This window comes from Pezoporus flaviventris, unplaced genomic scaffold, assembly GCF_033815535.1.
Source record: "Pezoporus flaviventris isolate CSIRO_AGI_PZ_B2104156 unplaced genomic scaffold, CSIRO_AGI_Pfla_v1 ptg000031l, whole genome shotgun sequence".
In the NCBI taxonomy this organism is placed as follows: Eukaryota; Metazoa; Chordata; class Aves; order Psittaciformes; family Psittacidae; genus Pezoporus; species Pezoporus flaviventris.
In genome coordinates, this window is record NW_026892579.1 from 34,350,624 (window position 1) to 34,368,935 (window position 18,312).

At 39.5% G+C, this 18,312-nt stretch overlaps 1 protein-coding gene across 25 annotated transcripts in view; it reads right to left on the reverse strand.

Annotated features, from left to right (window-relative positions):
- The window catches only part of DLGAP2 (DLG associated protein 2), a 463,247-nt gene that overhangs the window by 67,508 nt on the left and 377,427 nt on the right, over window positions 1-18,312 (reverse strand). For all 25 annotated transcript variants that reach the window (XM_061460679.1, XM_061460699.1, XM_061460675.1 and 22 more), the window contains 2 exons: window positions 16,449-17,518; window positions 33-244 (listed from right to left, as the gene is read on the reverse strand). In XM_061460679.1, the coding sequence (XP_061316663.1) occupies window positions 33-244; window positions 16,449-17,518 (1,282 nt within the window). The remainder of the gene's footprint in view (window positions 1-32; window positions 245-16,448; window positions 17,519-18,312) is intronic.

An 18,312-nucleotide genomic window follows, 5' to 3' on the forward strand; every position in this document is an offset into this window, starting at 1 on the left:
GAAAGATGTACAACACGGCACATGAAACTTACTTTTGATGATCTCCCAGTGGTCTTTGTCCAATGGATTTTAATAATGACTCTGGTCGAACCGTTAATTTTGGTGATGTCTTGGGACTAGTATCAGAGTCTCCACTTTCTTCATCTCCCATGGCCTTAATATAGCTCCCACTTCTCATTCTTCTGCAGGGGATCTCTTCATCTTTCCCACCAGCTGGGTATCCTCCCCATTCATCCTGAGGTACCTAATGGGACCATGAGACAATGTGAAATGTGCATTATTCTTTAATTTGTCATTTTACAAAGATGGGTCATGATTTTTTTATTCTTCAGAAACTGATCACTTAGAAAGACATTTCTAAGGTCCACAAATGATTTGGAAACATAATTCCAACTTCAAGATTGGAAAAATTTCAGTTTATAAATACTAGAACCTAAGGAACAATCAAGTCATGGTTTGTGAGCCGAGCTGCAATATGTATTTGTAGACATGCTCTACATTGCAGGAAGTACTTTATCTTATATCTTAGCCTCTTAAAAGTTTACGCACAGATTTTCATCTGATAACAGTAAGTTGATCAGGTGTTTCAGATCTAAAAGCTGAGCACTTCAGAGACTTTTATCAACTCCTTTCAGTCTTTAGCAGCTATTCAGGAAGGTGAACGATTTTAGTTAATTTAGGCAGTGATTTTGGCATAAATGGATAGGATTCTGGTTCATGACAAACTTCCGTGAAAAAACAAAACAAAACAAAAACCAAACAACCCAAATATGGCAATTTGTCTTTTTTCTTATTTCAAACTACATAATAGCTTATTTTGCATAAAAGGCTGTAATATACCAGAAACCTAACCAGTTACTTATTAACACATTTGATTGAGGCTGCTTTCATGCAGCTGAGGTGCTTTCTCAAGTAGTAAGATTGGTAATTGGATAAACCACAGCTGGTGGATGGATATCTCTCTGCACCACAAATTGGCAGAGAACTGAGCAGGAGCATATTTTCTAATCCAAAGTGAAATCAACCCTGTTATAAGACTTACAGATAAACTCAGCCAGGCTGCCTCTGACAGTATTCCAGTCAATCTCACCTCTGTGCCTGTCAAAATCTTGGAGCAGATTCTCCTGGAAGGCATGCTAAGGCACATGAAAAACAACAAGGTGCTTGGTGACAGCCAGCATGGCTTCACTAAGGGGAAATCCTGCCTGACCAATTTGGTGGCCTTCTATGATGGGGCTACAGAACTGATGGACAGGGGTAGAGCAGTTGATGTCATCTACCTGGACTTGTGCAAAGCATTTGACACTGTCCCACATGACATCCTTGTCTCTAAATTGGAGCGACATCAATTTGGTGGATGGATCACTCGGTAGATAAAGAACTGGCTGGATGGCCGCACACAAAGAGTTGTGGTCAATGTCTCGATGTCCAATTGGAGACCAGTAATGAGTGGTGTCCATCAAGGATCGGTGTTGGGACCGGTCTTGTTCAACATCTTTGTTGGTGACATGGACAGTGGGATTGAGTGCGCCCTCAGCAAGTTTGCTGATGACACCAAGCTGTGTGATTCGGTTGATGCGCTGGAGGGAAGGAATGCCATCCAGAGAGTCCTTGACACTCTTGTGAGGTGGGCTGATGCCAACCTCATGAAGTTTAACCATGCCAAGTGCAAGGTCCTACACCTGGGTCGGGGCAATCCCAGGCACAGCTACAGGTTGGCCAGAGAAGAGATTTAGAGCTGCCCTGTGGAGAAGGACTTGGGGATGCTGGTCGATGAGAAAATGAACATGGGCCGGCTTCAGTGTTTGCTTGCAGCCCAGAAAGCCAACCGTATCCTGGGCTGCATCAAAAGGAGCGTGACCAGCAGGTCGAAGGAGGGGATCCTGCCCCTCTACTCTGCTCTTGTGAGACCTCACTTGGAGTATTGTGTGCAGTTCTGGTGTCCTCAACATAAAAAGGACATGGAACTGTTGGAACAAGTCCAGAGAAGGGCCACGAGGATGATCAGGGGACTGGAGCACCTCCCAGATGAAGGCAGGCTGAGAAAGTTGGGGCTGTTCATCGTGGAGAAGGCTGAGTGGAGACCTCCTAGCAGCCTTCCAGGATCTGAAGGGGGCCTATAAGGATGATGGGGAGGGACTTTTCATTAGGAACTGTAGTGATAGGACAAGGGGTAACAGGTTCAAACTTAAACAGGGGATGTTTAGATTGGATATAAGGAGGAAATTCTTTACTGTGAAGGTGGTGAGGCACTGGAATGGGTTTCCCAAGGAGGCTGTGAATGCTCCATCCCTGGCAGTGTTCAAGGCCAGGTTGGACAGAGCCTTGGGTGACATGGTTTAGTGGGAGGCGTCCCTGCCCATGGCAGGGGGGTTGGAAGTAGATGGTCCTTTCCAACCCTAACTATTCTATGATTCTATATATTGCTGAGTCTTTGTTGTTTTTTTTTTTTTTTTTTCTTTAATCTTCCAAGCTGCTGAGTTCCCTGGTACTAATCCAGAAACACACTTAAGCATTTACTTAAAGGCTATCAGCAACTCTCTGAAATCCATTATAATGACTCATGGTTAAAAACAAGGATGTGACAGAGTACATTAGTGGACCAGGGCTGATGAGCTTGGCAGCATCCAATTCTTTATCAGCCTAATGACTTTATATATATGAAACAGTACAATGGCATTATTTACCAATACATTATAAATCTGAACTTCCAGTTAAAGACATATTAAGGAGTTTCTTCAAAGCAGGATGTTTAATGAAGACTTTCAAACAGACAGAGTTCACTGCAGAGCTGAAGCAAATGCTCCCATTGGTTTCATCAGTCTTGGGGATCAGATTTAAATAACTAACATGATCTGCCTGACATCTTTACTGCCCTGTCAGGATACATGAATTAGTCACACACTAGGTGAACAGACTTGGTGTTTCGAGTCCCAGAAAGGGATCAAGCAGAAAAGGAAGTGTCAAGAAAGGCTGAATGAGTAAAGATAGAGATATTACATTAAAGAAACAAGCTCAGGAAAGAAAAAAGGAAGATTGGAGAAGAAGTGAGATAAGAAGAGATGAAACAGGTTGCAAAGATCAGAAAAATGTTAGAGACAAATATCAAAGAAAAAATTATGAGTTTTATATAAAGTAATAGGGCAGAGCATGAAACTAAATGATATATGGGTTAGATCATGCAAAGAAACAAACTTCTCATATTATTCAGGTTTGGACGGTGGTTAGGAAGGAAGCACAAATATCTTCCCAAACTTGAAACCTGTAAATGCAATGCATCAGCCTAATTTCTTTCCTATACCTAGTATGCATGAGATTAATGTTGGAGGAAGGTTTTTTGAGATTTTAGAAGTCACATTTGTGATAGTTGTAAAAGCCAAGCTCCCGTAGTATACAAAATAAACATATTTTCTTGAGCTTTTTTCTCGTTATCTGCAGCTGGCAACACAATTAACTGTAAAAATCTGAATTAAAGTGCTATATTAAGAAAAATGAATTTATATAATACAAACCTACCCTCACTTTTAAATCTTCTTTATTACCTGCATGTCAGCATAACTAAAACCAAAATACAAATGGTGAAAAAGCATTTACTGGGGTCTACATTGGCCCACTGAAAGCTATACTGCTGAATTTTCTGCCCTGAAGCTTAAAGCTGAATGATTATGTGCAGTCTTAATATTGTGTGGGGTTGTGTTTTTTTTTCCCCAACAATTTGCAACATTTCCATAGAATAATTATTTTGACTTGAAATTTCTTTCCTTCATTTTAGCTTGAAGATAATTAAATAAACAGTTCAAAAAGACATCGATCAATAAACTTTTATTCAAATGCAAAAATATTATGTTTCCCAACTTTCTTTTTTCTGAAATTTCATGTTCAAATAACTAGACAAATAAGGACTGATTTAAATAGTAAATGTAGGCTTATTTGTTGATTGAGGTTGAAATCTTACTTTCAAAGATAGAAATGACTGATTTTTTACATTAAAGTATCTAAAAAGTTAAGTTTCTTCACTGTGATAAGGAGCTTCATGAGGACATATCTTAATTATGTGCCTTGCTGGTTTTTGTTGATTACATTTCTATTGCTTTTTGAATTCATAAGTTAAATGAATTCACGTAAGAGTTAAAAACTGCAAAAGCCCGCTCCATTTGTGCTTGTGATGTACTCACACAGATGCACCAAGAATCCCTTTCTAATCAGAGTAACTTGTTGACTATCACAGAAGCATTTATGGTTGAAAAAAAAATTAATCAAAATTAAAATATGTGTATTTTTTTACCCTTGAGCCATTCAAAGGAGCAGAATACAAGGAACACAAGGAAAATGCTTCTGGATCCTGGCAAGCAAGTTTGACAATGTGTTCTCCCAGAAGGTTTCATGCAAAGCCTAGGAAAACAGCTGCAGTCCTTTTGCTGTCTTCAAAAGCTAATGAAAGGGCCCTTGACATTGTTTCTCCTCATGGTTTGAGAACAGCAAAGCAAAATTTGAGCCCCAACTCAGCTTTGTTCATCATTTACTTCAGCTGATAGATTAAATACTTGGAAAAATCTTTCCAAATCCCGGCCACTGTAGACCCCAACATAGCTTTAAAGAAAAGCAGAAGCATTACACTAGGGCAGGAAAGATTTTTATTTTGAAATATTAATAAAAATGTTCAACAGCATGTGTGAGGGTCATTAAATGTGCATTTTCCAGAACATGAAAAGGGCTTTGAAGCTCACAGAAATGCTTTCTTACAATAGTTACCAGTCCCTGAAATCCCCATTTGCAGGGCTTGCAGCTGCTAATTTGGAATAATTACCCTAATTATCTACTTGCATATAGTGATGAATGCTGATATTTATAATGTCTAAAAAGGCCTTCCTCCTGTTCTAGATGTTAACATGAAACTTTCTATGGGTAGTTTCTTTCCACAGAGGAGTTAGACTGCATATTACCATACGAATTTCTTTTGTAAGCAATGAGCTGACAAGTTCTGGATCTTTTCATTTAATTTTTGTTACCGGTTGCCGATATGGTTATAACTATTACAGAGAATGATGAGTCTCTTTCATAAATTTTATGCACTGTACCTGTGAGGAGCACAAAGAGCTTCAGGATATTTGGGATTTTTAATTGTTCTGCTGCTGACTCAGTGCGATATCTTACATTAGTCACTTAGCACCAATTTTATTAAAGAACCTGGTACCTAAAAATTCCTACATTTTATGGAGCTGATCCTGAGAGTGACCTCCAGAACTTTAGGTAGGACCCCAAATTCCCCAGAAAAGGCTCTTAGGAGAGTTATCTCCTTCAGAGTAGCATCCAAAAGGTCCCTGTAGTTTGCAACCAAAATGCAAAGGACTTCTTTCTTGGGTTCATTGTATGCGATTACAGGCAGTAGAAAGGCCGTTCTGTATTTTCCCATTCACAACCTAAAACTATGTTCTGACAGAACAAATCGAGATTTTTATTTTCCAAAGAATTGCGCAGCCTTATTCTTCCTTTCCATGATGAAACGGGTATGGAAGTGGAAGATGTTATTGTTCACCTTCTAATCCATAGCAGTTGAAGTGCTTGGTAAGGAGATTACTTAGGGTTGATAAATAAACTAGCATTTTCTCCTCCTCTTTTTGTAACTCATGGCTTTTTCAGGGAACACTGACAGATTGCCTGGGGAGGGCTGGTTAGAAAATAAGGACTTCATGTACAAAGAAAGGATGTGTTGCTCTGCAACACTTAACACTTAACTTCCAGGTAAGTGTTCCAGACACTTTACCTGGAATGAGGGAGCTTAGTTAAAAAAAAAAAAGTTCCTCCACTCCAAATTGCCTTTCAGCCTGCTGCTCAGAACGCAGTTGGGGGAGCTGAGAAGATGGGGTTTGACCCTTTGCAGCTAAGGAAGAAACTGAACTCACATCTTCACAGTGGGTATTCTAGAAACTTTGCTACTGTGAAAACGATTTTCCTTGTTTTAGAAAGAGAGTCACTATCCTTATGTTTTGCTAGAAGTTTTTCCTGCTGGGTGCCTTGTTTGTGCTCAGATTAGACCTTTCAGAAGAAAAGGATTTTGGACCCCTGACTGGACTTTGGTAATAAGTTTGTCCCCCGATTCTCCAATTGATTGCATAGTCTGCATGTAAGCATCAGCATCCCTGTCAGGGAAAACAGGGATGAATTCACCAAACCTTCGGAGCAAACTAGGAACCATGGAATTGCTGAGGTTGGAAGGGACTCTGGAGGGCTCTAGTCCTGCCTCCTGCTCAAGGTAAGGTCAGGTTCAGGAGGTTGCCCAGGACCATGTCCAGCTGGGATTTGAATGTTTCCAAAGATGGGGGCTCCACAGTCTCTCTAAGCAGCCAGTTCCAGTGTTTGACCACACTCAGGAAGAAAAAGGTTTTTCCTTATATCTAATCAGAGATAGAAAACCTAGGCTCCCATCCAGGAACTAGTGCCAGCAGTGTGGGCACCCAATTTTGTATGTCAAAATTGGAAGAACCAATGAAATGCTCATTCTTCTGGACTTTGACCACTGTTAATTCAAGGTTTTTTTTTAATTTCAGTTTAGTATTTAGCTAAAAAAAGTCAAACAAGCAACATTCATTGTCATTTTGAAACAGATTTGCTCCTGTTGTTCCACCCATTTCTATGACATTTGCTCACAGCTTCCATAATTTTTAAGGTGTTCCACCACTAAACTACTGATCTGCTTAAAATCTGGCATATCTCTTTACTATTTAGAATGAAACATTTCTAAATATATGGCTTCAGCTGCGGGAGCTATTGCTTCCTCATCCTTCTCATTCTCAAAGGTTAAAATGAGCATTGCCTACCTCATAGCAGTCCAGTAAAATTTAATTAACATGCAGATGTAAAATGCACTGAAATATTCATTCTGACCTAAATAGTATTTTAGAAATATACATTTCACATTTTACTATCAGAAGCTGTCTGTGGATGAAATTAGATTACTGATGATATAAAGCAGGGTAAGAAACACTATGTAGTAGATATATAATTTTTGTAATTGTATGCTTTCTCTGCCTAGTCAAGAAGATGTCCCAAAAATGAAAAAAATAGGACACAATCTAAAACATAGGTAAGATGTTTTCTCTTAAATCACGCCTTCTTCAAGGAGCCTCAAAAAACAGCCTTTGTGTGCCACTGCAAGTAGATGTAAGTAGATGACAATCTTGCAAGGCAGACAGAAATGCTTTTTAGCATAGTAGAAAGTTTCCTTGATGTTATAATGGGTCGTGGGAGCCGGATCTCCTGTGTTTTCACAAATTTTGCTGGAGAAGGATCACTGAACAATTACTAGGATGTTCTTCTGAAGTTACTAACACTAATGACATTACCTTTTTAAGTGGATGTGGACCCTAGACCCCATAGGTCTATCTGAATATAAAACTTTGTTCCCTCAGTAGCTAACCTTGTGTCTACATCTCAGCACCATTCACAGTGCACATTTTGGACTATTTTTTTTTGTGCTTCTTTCAATCTGCTTATTTATTTATTTTTTGAAGAATATGAATTATACACTGAAGCCATTTCAAAAATCTCTACAAATATACCAGGGGCTCCTCCTCACCACTAACAATGACAATCCTTGTAATTATCTTTAATTTTCACATGCCTCCCGCTACTCCCTGAACTTCTTGACAGCTCAGAAGCATGGAGAGTTCTTGCAGCATTCCCCAAAAGTCTGTTGACATTGTCCATCACAGCAGGAGCTAATCTGAGAAAACAAGAGGCATCTTTGCCTCACCAGCTCTTCTCTCCAGCTTTGCTATTAACAGCCATAGTACCACAGGAAGAGGAATAAAATCACAAAGATCCCAAACAACATTTGCTTTACATTAGGTTGAAAACTACATGAATTCAGGAATTTGGGAGTTGGGAATGGACTGGACACCCATGCAGATCACAGAACACAGACATAATATTCCAGCTGGGAGATGTTCAAATAGGCAAACCAGAACCAGCCTTATTTACTGCCTAATTTTAGCTTTTCACATGTAATTCCAAGCAACACACGAAAAGCTACCTGATCCTTGATAGAAAGAAGACTTCTGCCCAGTGTTCTCAAGATTGCTCGGCCACTACTGTATTTTCTACAGAACAGTGTTCATTTAAATAGCTTATAACTTATATCTCAACAGTGATGAACTCAAAGGAAAAAAAAAACAACCAAAAATACCAGCACCATGTTACCTAACTGGTTCTCCAGCAACAATGTGAACTGTAATCTGAGGATGGTTGAATACTGTAAATAGTGTTGTGAGGAATCTGTGGCTTTGCTTATACTGTTTGGATGAATTTTGGCCAAATTCCCACATCATGACCCGCTGTGCTCATATTGCTGGCAAAGACCTTTGCAGTACAGCCACCTGCAAATCCTCTGCTATGTTGCTGAGCCCCTCCGGGACTCTCTGGATTCTGTGCTGTTTTGATATAGTGGAGTGAAGGGCAGTCAGATAGCAGTGGTGGGCTTGTCCATACTGTAACTGATTTTAGCCTGCTAAGCCTGGAGGTCACTGAGATCTTGTGCCAGAACTTTGACATGAGATGAGCTTGGAATAAAGGGAGGGCTTTGCCTGTATTTAAAAAGGAACCTAGATCTATACAGCCTCTCAATATATTTCCTTTACATCTTTTGCTACAAATTGAACTAATTTAACTACAGCACAAAATCTGCTAAAGCCAAGCATCAAAAGGCTAAAGACCTGCTGGAAAGGGTCCAGAGAAGGGCCACAAAAATAATTAGCTACCTAGAACACTTCTATGAAGACAGGATGAGAGAGTTGGGGTTGTTGAGCCTGGAGAAGAGAAAACTCAAGAAGACCTTATTGCAGCTTTTCAGCTCTTAAAAAGGGCCGATAAGAAAGATGGGGAGAGATTTTTAGCAGGGCCTGTCATGATAGGATGAGGGGTGGTGGTTTGAAACTAAAAGAGGGGAGATCTCACATCAGGCTGGATGTGAGAAAAAATTCTTTACAATGAGGGTGATAAAATACTGGCACAGGTTGCCCTGAGAGGTGGTGGATGTGCCATCCCTGGACACATTCAAGGTCAGGCTGGATGTGGTTCTGAGCAACCTGATGTAGTTGAAGATGTCCCTGCTCATTGCAGGCAGGTTGGACTAGATGACCTTTGAAGGTCCCTTCCAATCCAAATTATTCTATGATTCTGTAATTCTGTGATATTTTTGGGAAAGGTAAACTGAATTGCCCGAACCACATTTGCAGAGTGAATGGAGCCCAGCTATCTGCGCAGCACAATGAAGAAAAATAGCCTGCTTTTTGTGACTAATAAAGCTGTGGGAGACAAGACTCTTGGAGTGCATGAGGCATACACCCCTGCTTGGGCTGGAGGTCACCTGCCATTTTCAGAAATTTAGTCTAGACTCTCAACATTGCATGACCTGTTAGCCAAAATCACCTGTAGGACCCCTGGAAATATCTTTGCCTTTACCACTGCAGACACTTCAGAGTTGTTACCTTATCATTACCTGTGTGAGTGGGGCAAGACCCCACAGACCATTCATGGTCCCAGAAGTATAGAGTAAGAGAAAAAATTCCCTTAAAGAAACAAAAGGGGAGGTGCTCCCAACATAATTACAAGGCACAACACTTCTAAAACACAGAGGTTGCAGATGTAGCAAGGACTCCAGTGTTGCAGAGGTATTATAGGGCTAGACAGGGGTAAACACAGTATATCAGGGCCAACCCAAAAGGTGGCCTGTCCTAAACAGTGTCTTGTTTAATCTAAGCAGGAAAGGATACAACCTTTATTTTTTTTTTCTGTTTGTTATAAGGCTACTACAGAAAAAACAGTGCATGTCTTTAAAACATAAACAATTTTAAAGGCTATATAGTATATATATTTGTCCTTCATTCATTGTTCTCATTTTAACTAAAACTTAAGGTTTGAACAGTTAACTCCAAATGACTGTAATTATTTAGCTTACAGAGTAAAATTAGTACTTTTTCCCTATCTACTGCGTAACACTTAACTATCTGCACACTTTTCAGAAGACCAGTTGTCCTGCCAGAAGTACCAGGGCAGTATTATTAGTACCTTGTTTATTGAGACATTCAGCCATTTAAACACACCTGCAACTCCACTTTAACAAACAACCCTTAAGCACAGCACTGTGAGATGGCCAAAACCAGAAAGCAAAAACTAAAACAAAGCAACATTTCTGAATGCTTCAACATTTTTACAGCCAACTACTTGCAGAAAAAATGGCATAGACTGCTCAGGAGAGGATCTAGGTCTGCCCTAAGCAGCAAGCCTGCAGTCATTACAGCCCTGAATGAGTGTTCCTGGCAGTCCTGTTTGATAGATGCGACTGGCCTGAATGTATACAATAATAACTTATTCCTGGCTGAAAACTTCTTCAGACACAGAGACACCTTTGAGTAACAGTTGCAAAGGTCAGCCTTCAGCTTCAGTGAAGTAAATGTTGAAAAACAATTTGGCAACACACTGTACTAATGTTATAAAGGAGGACAATTCCCCCTGATTAAAGGGCAGTGGGATCACGGCCTCCCTTTTCTACTCTGGGCTTTGACATTTCAATGGTAATAGGGACTCACTCGTTTTGGCAGCTTTTAGAAAATACTAACTCAGAAATCTCTCTACACTTGTTTGGAAAAAAGCTTCAGCAATAATTTCAGTCAATATGAGCGTACATGGGCATGGGAGCAGTACTGTCTTCTATCACTGATTAACACAGTAACACAAGATACCAATAACTGAGACAAGTGTTTGGTCAGAGCTTTACACTATCGTTCATTGAATGTATTAATTTTCTCCCCCTTTTTTTCCTCCTTTTCTCCTTGGATATGGTTTTCTGATGCACAAAACTATCAGCATTCTGTGAATACAGGGAAGTGTCAGCTGTACTAAATCCTCTTTTTTTTTTTTAATGGTGTTAAAATCTGAAGTGCAATACCTCAGATATAATGGGAGAGAGAGCATTACAAGGAACAAGTACTTCTTGAACAGGTACTTCTCAGAACAAGGCTGAGCTTCTTGCTCTTTATAGGAGAATTCCACCCTCACTGACCTGGGGAATAACTCCACAGTGGCCCCAGGTGCTGCACGAGAAATTGCATGCTGACATTAACACTACGAATAGGCTGTGGGCCGTTAACTGTCCCATCATTTTCCTTACTGTTTGGGCATTACAGGTCTCTCTTGCACATCTTCACTCCTGACTGGAAGGGCACAGGGCAAGCTGAGACACCTCTGTGGGACTGTAAGAGGGTGTAGAAATCAAAATGGTACAGCACATGTCCATGCTGATTTAGGATGCAGACCACCCAGCTACCCAGCTATCTCTACTAGCTTTTTGTGCTGTGGAAACAAGCCAGTTAATTCTGGAGTGGTGGCTGGTCATAAATCATTGTGAAGACAGCATGGGTGGTAGTGAATGGGGAGCTAGTATCCAAACTCTGCTAGCTCTGGCTAGCTCCACAGTATGCGTCAGTTGGTAGAGTATTGGATGTAGTTTCTCTAGTTCATATATGAGTTTTAAGGCCCCTTCTAACCCAAACCGTCCTATGATTCTATGATTTATGTCGAGCAAACAGACATGATCTAATTTCACAAAGACAAATAGCTGAGAAAAGTGCACTGAGTTAAAATCCACCCCATGGATGGGCAATGGGATCTGTGGGAATCCATCCTGTCCCCAGCAGAGTTCCTGGAAAAATGTAACTGAGGGCTTAATGCCTATCCATCCGTCAGTTTGTCCTCAAAGCTCTTCTCCATGTGGGCATAAGTTAAACCAGCAAAGAACCTTGTTGAAACTACTGCTTTTTTTCTTTTTTTAAGAGACCAACTCTTGTGCTTTTCTTTCATCTTGCAGAGTACACAGCTGACATTATTACCCACATGCTTAGCAGTTCCACTGCTGTAAAGGATGACGCTAGTACTTGCACTAGGAAGACAGGAGTGGGCTGAAGCCATTTTTAGAACAACATGTTATTTTAGTGCTGATTCATTCACTGTACCTTGTGGTATGTTTACCTTGCTTGATTGCTGCTTCACAGGCTGCTGAATGGCTGAGGAAGGAATATTAATCAGTGACACATAACACTGTGCTCCAGAACTTCAGTGATGGTGAGTCCTATGCTCTTGCCAGTCTTTTGGTTTTATTGTAGGAATTACTTTTCTTTAACAAGTATTTCAGTTCTGGAAACTGGAAGCGACACTTTTGCATTCATCATTTTAGCACAGCTATCTAGTTCATATCCATTTTTTATATTGAAAAATTTTTGCTCCTCACTGGTACTCAGAGTGAAATTAATCAAAGTCAGTGCACTTTATATGTGTTGAAATTAATTAGCCAAAACAGCTGATGAAGACAGAAGAGATATCACAACTCATTTATCTTTTTCTTAACATATTTTATATTAAAATTACAATGACACATAAAACAGTAGCAGCTGCTATGGCTAAAACTATATGAAAGCGTGCTTTACTGCATGTGTGATCTACTTGGGCTATTCTGCCTGCTGAGTGAGATGACAGAAGAGTTTGGTGCCCAGAAATGCATTTGTAGCTCAATTTATCTGCATTCAAAACAGAAATTAAAGGCTAATGCATAAAACCTGTTGTTAATCATTCACGAGAACTGATAAATGTTATTAGTGTACAATTACAAGTGGCTGCTGTCTGTTCTTGTGGTGCTAGTTGACCATCTGGTTCACATTACAGCTAAATTGACTTAACAATGAGCTGGAGCCCAAACAAGCTTCCCACTCTTCTGTCCTTTCTTTTTGCATGCTTCCACCACCTCCACTGTGACAGGAGTAATGCAAATCTGATCCAAACTTTAGATGAGAAAAATAATCACTATTTTATGCAGCTTTATTTCTATTAAACTGTCCAAGGCTATGTGAACACCCATGCAAGGCACTCTGGCTGAATCACCTCTTACTTCCAACAGCATGCTACTTGTCCAAGAGATCCCCCAGCTGCAAGGACCATCTGTGGAGGAGCAGAGAATGTAAAACTGTAAAAGAGGAGCTCAAAGAGACTGAACTTGGAGATTTACCAGGTTAAACAAACATCTGCATTCAACTCTAGGACATGACAAGCATATAATTTGCAGATATGTTCAAAACCTCTTTTGACATCTCCTGTTTTCAGGTATCTCTGCATTTGGTAAAAGCTTCCGTCTTAGAAAGAAATTTCCTTTGTTCACTCTTCAGAGTTTCAGTTTTAAGGAAGAAGGAGCTCAGTAATTACTCTAGAAGGCAAAATGAAAGCCCAGAAAAACAATACAGACAACATGGTCTGAAGCACGGGCCTAAGACACTGCCATGGTCCTCCCATTTGGGACTTTGTCTATCAAAACTCTTCTGTGGAAAACAGAAGTATCAATATTTTACACAAGCATTAAAAGAAAAAATATCAAGAAGGATACCAGTAGACAGAAAAGTAGGTTGGGTACAGTGAATCCTCATATGGGTGACATGGTCTAGTGTGTGGTGTCCCTTGCCCATGGCAGTGGGGTTGGAACTAGATGATCTTAAAATTCTTTCCAACCCAAACTGTTCTATGGTTCTATATAATTAGGTAACAGAATAAAAGCCATATATATATTACAAATTTATAACATTAATATGTAAAAATAGAAAAAGAATTTTCATTATTATGATGCATGTTTAGGTATTCATCTATAAGGACTATAATTTCATAGCTTTGCTTTAAAGGCAATTTAAATATATATAGCTGACATCACATGTGTTTTAATATCATGTGTTATAATGCCATAAACACAGAGATCCTGTGAAGGTCCTGGGGTTTTACACTCATCTGTTCACTTGTGCACCTCAGGGAATTCTACTGCTGCATAATCAACTTCATAATCCCTTGAATTTTCATTGCCAGATATTCTGGAGCAAGGCAGTAAACTGTCCTGGTTAGGGATCCTGACATGTTTCTCTACCTTTCCTAGTTGATGCTTCTTACATTGCCATAAGAAAAGTTAAATATCCTTCCTCAGTTTTGCAAATAGAGTAATTGAAGTGTGCAGTGATTAACAGATTACATTTCCTGGGTCAGAGAGAAAGTTCATGGCAGAGCTAATAATGAAATTTATATCTCTGGTCTTAATGACTACAGTGTGACAGCACAGCATCCCTCAAAGCAGAAGTTTCCAAACTAAGCATTTAGTTATGACATTGACAGAGCAGGGTCCCTTTGTTTGCTGACCTTAGGCTAGTGAATAAGCCATCTACTCAGTCTGAAAGATATCTATGGTCTGAATGGTATATTCAGATTTTGCAGAACATATATTTTATTTTATTATTTTGTAATGAGACTATTCATGTTATAGAATTCCTGGTATTATTGGTTTGAACATGGCTATAGATTCTTTATGGCAGTAACTGCTTACTCAAGTCTTAAAAAATTTCCATTATAGGATCCCTGTGAATAGGGAATGGCAACTATCTTAGCTGTAAAAGGGCTTAAAACCAAAGATCATAAAGTCTCAGCAAAAATTTAAGTTCACTTCGCCTAGATTTTAAGATGGATGAACCTACCAGTGGATGAACATTATTAACATTGTTAAAACAATGAATGCTCCCTAGGCTTGCCACTGAGCTTGATCTAAAGCTTAGCAATAAGCAGGTTAGTTTGTGAATTCAGTGTTTCACATTCACTTGAGGATGCTGATACAAGTTGGGAGGAAGAAGGTGATCCATAAAAAGTGAAAACCAGTGGTTCTGCAAAATAAAATGAGATCTAAAGAAGGAGGAAGAAGAAACAGTGAAACATGATGAGAAGGAAAGCACAAAATTTGGCAAAGATGTAGAGGAACCAGAGCTGCCTGTGTAGGAGTATGCCATGGTAAGCAAAAAGCTAGCCTTCTCTGCAGTGTTGGAGCTGTACATGTGGTTTTAGAACACAGATGCACATGTAAGTCTCTGCATAGGATGCACTTCCAGTTTCGTCTTGTTGAGTTAGATTAAAAATTTCCAGGAAAGAACAGATTGGTTTAGATACATGATAACTGTACTTGGATATGAGAAAATATCACAGCTGCCAGACAAAATCAGAATAAATTTGCATGGTAATGCTATGAGGGTTGCAATCTCATTTTCCTTTCTCTGTAATAAGGAACTTTCTGTGTTTCAGAAGGGGAGACTGATCCTGGATATCTGCATATGTACTTGAAAAGATCTGTCTCTTCAAGTGTGTCTCATTACTATTGGACCCCTATAGCTCAGAGGAGAGAGAACCCTACACAATAAGTACAACAGTTGTCGCTAGTCTGTGCTGGTTTCTGCAGATCCTACCGGAACTGAAAAATCTTGAAATGCATAAATCTGAAGTGGAGGCTTCCAATGTTAATGTGAGAATCAGTTAAGCGATGAATAATGACAAGTTCCTTAAAAAGAAATAAAAGAGGAGGTACTCAGAACAATGTGGGCTTTGTAGGCTGTACTTGGTAAAAATACCTAAGTGAAAATTTGTGTATCATTTTTTTTTTCCAGCAGCAAAGCTTACTGAAGATGTTATCATCCCAGCTATTCACTCCTTTCTGCTCTGCTCCCACTGCAGTTCTCTGTACACTCTGACATGCTAACATCACTTGTCATGGCACTGTGCTGTACCTAAGCCATATTAACAATGTAAATGTCTATAAAAAGTATTTTGGAAGCTCTATTTTTATACCCATATCACTTAATGAATCAGATCATGATGCAGCATCATAATTAGTATGACTTTAGAGTAGCAAATGGCAGCAAGCAGCAGGTATAAGTTTAAATGTAGGAGAAAGAGGGAGCATCTTGGTTGCTGCTAGAGAAAACAAGTGTGCTGAACATCACCACAAATAGTCTGAGTGCCAGCCTGAAATATTTATCTCCCTAAAGTACCCATGTAACTTTTAACAAGGATAGCTTATAGTATGGTCTCAAACAGGCTCAGTTCAATATGATCTTGGGTGACCCAGTCACTAAAAGGAAGTTTGTGAGTAGCCATCCTCACAATAAAGCAACTGAATAAACCAGCAAACCCATTCTCCTGTAATTTAACAAACACATGGACAAAAGGCATAAAAGAACACAAAACCAGGATTCCACACAGCCTGTTTTTAAGATTGCTCATACACAGATGCATTCAAAACACTTTTTCTAGCCTGCAGACTGCTGGGAGAACTGCCCCTTTTTACTCTGACATATGGATTTTATCAAGATGTTCAGTGTGAGCTCCAAAGATGAAAACACATCCACTGACTTTAATTTATATCACAGCAGTTTTACAGTTTTTAATCTGTCTCTATAAACAAAGACAAAAGTTAGTTTTCTCACTTTCATGGAATATCTGCACTAGGTGAGCCATAGAGACATACAGATTATCCTTGTGTTGTTTTTGATAACTATGGCATAAACTGTGATCCTTTTTCATTACAAATCTTAAGAAAATCTTCCTCTTACCTGAAGGTAATGGCATGGCCTCAAGGAAGGTTTGATTTCCTGATGAACCAGAGGCTTATCTAAGTTCAGTGATGATTTGCGATATGCTTCTTTAGCCTGACTTACTGTAAGCGTGGACCAAGAACTCCTTTTCATATATTTACCATCAGGGGTCATAGCTAGCCCTTCACAAGCTGAACACTTCACATCATTGTTACTTTTGGAAGTCTTCAATGAGAGATCCCCGAAATGCCCCTGGAGTGCCTCAGGATAGCAATGGGATATATGATCTGCATGGTGCCTATTTACCACACTAGGGGTACGGTAAGTGCTATCGCTGTCCAAATTATCATCAGAGCTCCACCAGCTGCTCATTCCAGATTTATGCTTGCTTTCTGGTTTTCGCTCCTTACTTTTACTCCTTTTGCTGTGCTTGGAATGGTGCCCATGATGATGGTCATCCCCTCGACTGTCTCCCTTTGTTCCGTTAACGTTGCCCTTGGATGATCCTTCCAGAGAATGAGATTTAGTAAAAAGTTTCTGGACTGAATGAACAAGATGGCGTATTCTTCCCGGGCTCTCACTGCGTTGTTCCGCAGCTGTTGAGGTCCTCTGGTACTGTAAAGTGTGAAACCCATCCCGGTGAAGAGGAAGCTGTTTCTCAAATTGGTCCAAAAGGTTTGCAGGAATACGGTTAATCTTAGGGTTACCGTGAGACATGGCGCAGTCGTCTCTGGAGTCGTAATGTGAGCTGTAGTGCATTCTGGGAAAAGTGCTACTTGACATGTGATCGCCCATTACCATGGGCATCATCATGCATTCAGAATGAATGGAGCTGCGTGGCGAGCAACGATGGTGGTCCATCGGGCAGCTCTCCGTGGGGCTGAGAAGATAGGATTGCCTTGGCTCCTGCCCATGGTGAATATGGTCGTGGGTGTGTTCACAATCTTCAGGGGATGCTAAGCCACAGGTATGAGCTGAACATAACTGTGGTTGGTTGCGACTACTAGATAATCCTTTCATATTCCTCGAAGCAGGAGAGTATCTTTCTTCATTGAAGTGCTGAGAAGGTGACCATGAGTACTGCTGGTCTGTCAGGAGAACACATAAAACCTATGTTATATGTCTGATTAAAAGATTAACTCGCAAAATCCAAGAATATTGCAAAACTAATCACTTTTTCTCTATGTTCTTGATGGAAAGTTTGACCATTCATGGAATTTTATTCACCATTGTAAAACTGGTTAAAATTGCTCACTACAAGCAAATTATGGGGTGAATGCAGCCTCCTTCCTGTTTGCAAAATTGTCTGCTAGGAGTGCTACATTTTATGAAGCTATTCATTATGAAAATGTACTCAAATAGATTTAACGGATACACTCAAGTATTCTGTTTATTACTTGATATTTGGAATTCATATGTCAAGCTTTGTGGTTAGTCATTTAAGTTACATGGGTCTAGTTTCTATTTCTGTGGTTTCTAAGTTGGGCATCTTAACCTAAGTTAAACCTTTCTCCATGGAGCCATTTTCGTAACACAAACTGAACTTAATTTTCTTAAATGAATCTCAGCTTTAGGATCCCAAGTTCACTGTTCATAAGCATAAATAATAAACAGCAAAGAGAAAAAGAATATGAACATTCTGAAATGAAGTTTTATTTTTATATCACTAAACATGAATAAGCATTTCATATTATTTGAACATCATTTATCCTTAGTCCAGAAGTATTGAACATCATTTATTCTTAATCTAGTAGCAATAATACCATATGTTTAAGGTCCTTATTAGGCAGTTTTTTCTTCCTTATGTCCAAACTACAAAATATTTATTTAAATACTCTATATTATTCATGATATAAAGCCCCCACCTTTGGGTACAAGCTAC